This window comes from Pelophylax lessonae, assembly GCF_965119305.1.
Source record: "Pelophylax lessonae genome assembly, chromosome: 4".
NCBI lineage: Eukaryota > Metazoa > Chordata > Amphibia > Anura > Ranidae > Pelophylax > Pelophylax lessonae.
In genome coordinates, this window is record NC_138771.1 from 625,715,147 (window position 1) to 625,721,146 (window position 6,000).

At 31.3% G+C, this 6,000-nt stretch overlaps 1 protein-coding gene across 1 annotated transcript; it reads left to right on the plus strand.

The window, feature by feature from the left end:
* Window positions 1-2,726: 2,726 nt before the first annotated feature.
* LOC309552854 (homeobox protein siamois-like) lies at window positions 2,727-5,448 on the plus strand (the record flags this gene model as incomplete). Its single annotated transcript, XM_082253765.1, has 3 exons — window positions 2,727-3,042; window positions 4,587-4,807; window positions 5,308-5,448. 3 exons carry the CDS (start codon window positions 2,727-2,729, stop codon window positions 5,446-5,448), a joined length of 678 nt encoding a protein of 225 aa, XP_082109891.1.
* Between the last annotated feature and the right edge of the window lie 552 nt (window positions 5,449-6,000).

The following is a 6,000-nucleotide window of genomic DNA, read 5'->3' on the forward strand; positions in this document are numbered from 1 at the left end:
TGTGCTTATTAACCTAGAACACATAGTCTCCTCATTGGGAGGCCCATGGAAGTTAGTGGCAAGGGATGTGCTTTGATGTGATGACAATAGGTAATAATGAGCATTGGTCAATGGCTGTCAACCCTAACTGCTCCAAATTCTAAATTCAAAAATGCATTAAAAACACAAAGAAATACAGGTCAATGCACAAAGGAAACACACATTGATGCATTACAATGCACCTCCCCAGCACTACATAAAAATGCACCTCTATACACATATAAAGATCTAAATGGGTCCTTAATGTTTTGTTGAGTTGAGAAAATTAGGTCTGAAATAGCCCGGCTGGTTTTGATGGTTTCCACAATGTAGAGGCGTGTCCGGTGTGTATATGGATTGGAGGTCATTATCAGGCTTTTGCTACCCTTTGAAAATGGAGATCAATGATACCAGGCTGGGACAATAGTGACTAGGTTATTAGAGTGTCACCTCCTAACGATGTGTGTCTGCTCCAGCCCCATGGTGTCCTAATGATTTCCACTTGTGGATTCTAATGCATCTATAATGCCCATTAAACCTAAATGGTAGGTAATCATTTGTTTCTTCTAAATAATCAAAATATTGAGCACAGCCAATGTTATTTGTACTGAAACTGTACCTTGTAAAATAACATCAGATAATATCTCTCCATTTAATAATTGATCTCATACCTATTGCTCATCTATCTATATATCACATTATTTATTTTATATATACATTATATTAAATAAATATCACATATTTTATTTAATATTTATTCTATCCATCTTTTTATATCGTATCTACTTCATTATTCACCTCTCTCTATTAATCAAATCTATCTATCTATCTATCTATCTATCTATCTATCTATCTATCTATCTATCTATCACAATATTTTATCTATTCTACTCTTATCTTCTAATTATTTATATATCTATCAAATCTCACATTAATCTGTGCATTTATTCCATATTATATATATATATATATATATATTAATTTTCATATCACGTATCTACTGTCCTGTTAGTCTATCTATCTATCTATCTATCTATCTATCTATCTATCTATCTATCTATCTATCTATCTATCTATCTCATATGAACCCATGCATATATCTCATATCTACCTCTCAGCTGTGTCTTGAATATTTCTTCTCTGTCTAATTATTCTATCTATCTATCTATCTATCTATCTATCTATCTATCTATCTATCTATCTATCTATCTATCTATCTATCTATCTATCTATCTATCTATCTATCTATACGTCGCAATATTTATCTATTCAACTCTTATCTTCTAATGATTTATATATCTAAAAAAATCTCACATTAATCTGTGCATTTATCCCATATATATATATATATAATTTCATTTTCATATCTACCATTCATCTTTATTCCTATTAGTCTATCTATTCTATCTATCTATCTATCTATCTATCTATCTATCTATCTATCTATCTATCTATCTATCTATCTATCTATCTATCTATCTATCTATCTATCTATCTATCTCTCTCATCTATCTGCATGTCGCAATATTTTATCTATTCAACTCTTATCTTCCAATTATTTAAATATCTATCAAATCTCACATTAATCTGTGCATTTATCCCAAATTATTTATATAACTTCATTTAACTATCTACCACTCATCTGCCTTCCTATTAGTCTATCTATTCTACAGCATCTATCTATCTATCTATCTATCTATCTATCTATCTATCTATCTATCTATCTCATATGAACCCATGCACATATCTCATATCAACCTCTCAGCTGTGTCTTGAATATTTCTTCTCTGTCTAATTATTCTATCTATCTATCTATCTATCTATCTATCTATCTATCTATCTATCTATCTATCTATCTATCTATCTATCTATCTATCTATCTGCATGTCGCAATATTTTATCTATTCAACTCTTATCTTCCAATTATTTATATATCTATCAAATCTTACATTAATCTGTGCATTTATCCCAAATTATTTATATAATTTCATTTAAATATCTACCACTCATCTGCCTTCCTATTAGTCTATCTATTCTACAGTATCTATCTATCTATCTATCTATCTATCTATCTATCTATCTATCTATCTATCTATCTATCTATCTATCTATCTATCTATCTATCTCATTATTTTTTTTTTCCATCTTCCTGTCTCAAATCTAGAGATTGTTTTAATTATTCTAAGTGGTTGTTGTATTCTAAAAAAATGCAAGAGTTGAAATTGATACACTTTTTGCAAAATAGAGTATTTTATTTAATATTATCACCATTTTTAAAATGTGATTTAAAAAAAATAAATAAAACAAGGGATGTTCATATTTCCTAAAGCTTTCCAAATAAAACAAAACATATTAACAAAATAATTTAGAATTAGGAATAAAATAATACACTTTGGGTGGTGTGGAAGGTTATACTAAGGCATTGCCTTGATAATGTTTTCCTTTGAATTTCAACCAAAGATGTGGATTACATGTATTTGAAGTGTGTAGCAGTTTCACTGAGTTTCTTTTGATATTAAAGGACTCCTTGTGTTTACACTATGCAATCTACTAATACATTTCTTGCTCTGGTCCAAATGACGTGTGAACAGGGAGACAGTTTTGGAGGGGATCAAGGATAAGAGGTTGCATGGCTGGTCTCCCCTCTGAATATATAAAGAGTTTTGACTATGATCAAACATTTTGAGAGAAGACTCAGAAGAGCCAACATGGAAAATGACCCAGAGCTGGAACAGGTGATTTGTAATGCTCTTTCCCTACAAGATGACTATCCTGACCTTTATCTGCCCACTAAGTCAGTGGGCAGCTCTGGGACTTTACCTTCAGATGTGGAATTACAATTGCCTTTGAAGGGCCCAAATATCCTTCAGAACACCCTAGTAGAGCTTTATTCAATTCTTGGGATCCCACAAGAAACCCAGAAAAGTGGCACCATTGTTACTGTCAAGCAAGAGGAGCCCACGACAACCACGTGCATCCAGAATCAGCTTAATTTCACAAGTCAAAACACAACTGGGCATAAAAGTAAGTTCTATATTTTATGAATATGTATTTTTTAAGAGTATATAATCGCTAATCGCTTGATAAAAACTATTTAGAATACTTTATAGGAATAGACCAGATAAAACAGTTGGAGTTCACTTTGCAAGAGAAATTTTCCAGAGTTTAGTGAAGTGAAGTGAAGTTCTGCTGACTTCTATCGTCTTATTATGTGCAATCAAAATTATTATTTTTTTAATTTTCCTTGCATGTAATTGGGTATTCTTGCAATGTGAAACTTAAACACATTCACTGAGCTCTGGAGAAAATTCCCTTGCCAAGTGAACAGCATATTGGCCTTTCGTAAATGAATCCCTGCCTGATTTTTAGTCAGGGTCCCTATTAGGTGAGTTTACCCTTACTTTCTTTCAGGACAGGAAGTGATGAGAAATTCCTCCAATAGGAACAGAAACAAAAATTATTTTTTGTAGAGTGGTTTAGGGTTAGACTATCTTTTTACTGCCACCTGTCTCTTTCTGTCCAACTGACAATGGCTCCCCTAATCTATCTAATAAGTGTGACTGAGACAGCGGGCCATACATTAAACAATTTTCTTATTCAATTTCCTTTAGATTTACCTTTAACTATGTAGTGCAAGGGCCTAGCTGAGTGCATACAAACTAAAACTGTTTAAGTTTGACCTCATATTATATGGTTTTGGTAAGTCTAAAGGAAAACTGTACAAGAAGATGGTATAATGTATGGGCAGCCTAAAAACATCTCATCAGTAGGGCAACAGTCAAAAATATAACAGAGATTTTGACTTTTCCAAAATCTAAACCTAAAAAAAAAAAAAAAAAAAAATTATTAGGGTTTGGTTATAACCCTTACAAATAAAGTTATATCATCATGGATATTATACCATGCTAAAATCTAGATGTTCTATTACTTAGAATTCATTAAACTTCAAAAATCAGTTTCAACACTCAAATGTGATTTATATAGCTTGGACAAAAAATAAAGATGTATTTTATGTATGGACCTGCACAAAATGTAAAAATCCCACAATTGTAATGGCATTGTTTTCCGTAGAATACTGTAAGTTAAATATTCCAAAAAAATTCTCATTTTCTCCCCCTATTGTAACTCTGTAGCACATTGTACAAAGTGCAAAAAAAAAAAAAAAAAACCCAGAATGGACCTTTACAAAATGTAAAAATCCCACAATTCTGATGTCATGGTTTTTTATTAAATATTTTACTAATATTTATAAATGTTTTTTTTTTCCTTCCCGTATTGTATTATAACTCTTTTTAGAATTGTGGAAATAATTATGTTTTTATCATATGCCTGGGGTCTGTCCCAGACCACACCCAAGTAACCCTTTTATTTTTAGCAGCAACATAAAAAACTCTGCAAAACATTGGTATATTCCACCTTTTTTTAATCGGGTTTAGTGGATAGTGACTGGTGTAATCTGATCGTTGACTTATGAAAAAAAAAACATTTAGGTACCGTATGTATGTTTTGTTTTTTGTTTTTTTTATACCAGTTACTTTCATTTTAATAATATCAGGTCTTTTCAATAGGGCCATTCCCTGAGGAGGAACTAGAGAGTCCTAAGATGATTAGAGGTGACATAGAAGATCAGCTTCCATCAACTTCAAGTCAGAAGTCTAGAAAAAGAACTTTATACAGTAAACAACAAACCCTCTTCCTTCAAAAACAGTTTAAATTCAATCCCTACCCAGACTATGTGAGCAGATGCTGCTTCTCTCAGATAACCGGGATCCCAGAACCCAGAATACAGGTAAGAGGTCCTTCTTATTTGTTATTGAATAAGTTCAAGGGCAATAATATGTGTCAAGAACTTGAAATGCATAAAAAATTAAGTTCAAGGGCAATAATATGTGTCAAGAACTGGAAATGCATAAAAAATTACAAAGGGGATAAGACATTTTTTATGAAGATACCCTTTGGAAGTCCTACTTATATATTATGTACCAAGCTTCTCTGAATTGAAGATCCAAATGTACTAAAAATGTGAATTTTACTATAAATAATACATGAATTATTAGTTTAATGTAATTTGAATTCAATAGTTCAGTTTTGATTTCAACTATAAATTGCAATAAATGATTTAATTATAATATACTTTTGGCATTTGCAATAAAACTGTTAATTGTATTTTGAAAAAAAAAGTTATATAAACATAAACATAAATAATATGTGAAGATATTTATTTTTCTTATGTATATATGTTGTCTAGAAGACAATATAGTCATTAATATCAACTTGTTGTTTTTGCAGGTCTGGTTTCAAAACCGAAGAGCAAGATACCTGACAAAATCTCCCAATTCCCAGGAAGCTGAAAATGCCTTAATGGCGGGAAGAAAGTCAACGTTTGTATGTGCAGGATCTCCTTATCCAAAAGTATGCAAAAACAGCTAATAGCTTCCACACAAGAACTTTCACACCCAGAAGGAGAAACATGAAGATCAAACTTTAAGACTATTTATATTAAATGGCATTTTCAGCACTTTTCTTTTTATCCCTCTCCCCTTCACACTACTTATTGTGATACGCAAAACTAACCCCCTGCTCTTTTTAAGTTAAAGTGAAATTTTAGTTGAAAAATTAAAAATTTGAAATGTAAAAATAACGAGCAGGGCTCTCTAGTTCCTCCTGCTTTGAACTGTATTGTAACTGTATTGTCTTCCTTCACATTGTAAAGCGCTGCACAAACTGTTGGCGCTATATAAATCCTGTATAATAATAATTATAAACTTTAAATAAAAATAGTTTTTAATTTAAAACAATGTGTATTCTGGCTTGGCCATTTTTTCTTTTTGCAAGAGACGAAAATATCAGTTGGGTGTGGTTTTCATCTGAAACTTTTTTGTAATACAAGTTTGTGGAGAATAAAAAAAAAAACAAAGGCAATGCAACAAGGTAAAATGCCATGCTGTAGTAGAACAAACATTAAATACAATTATAGTTTTC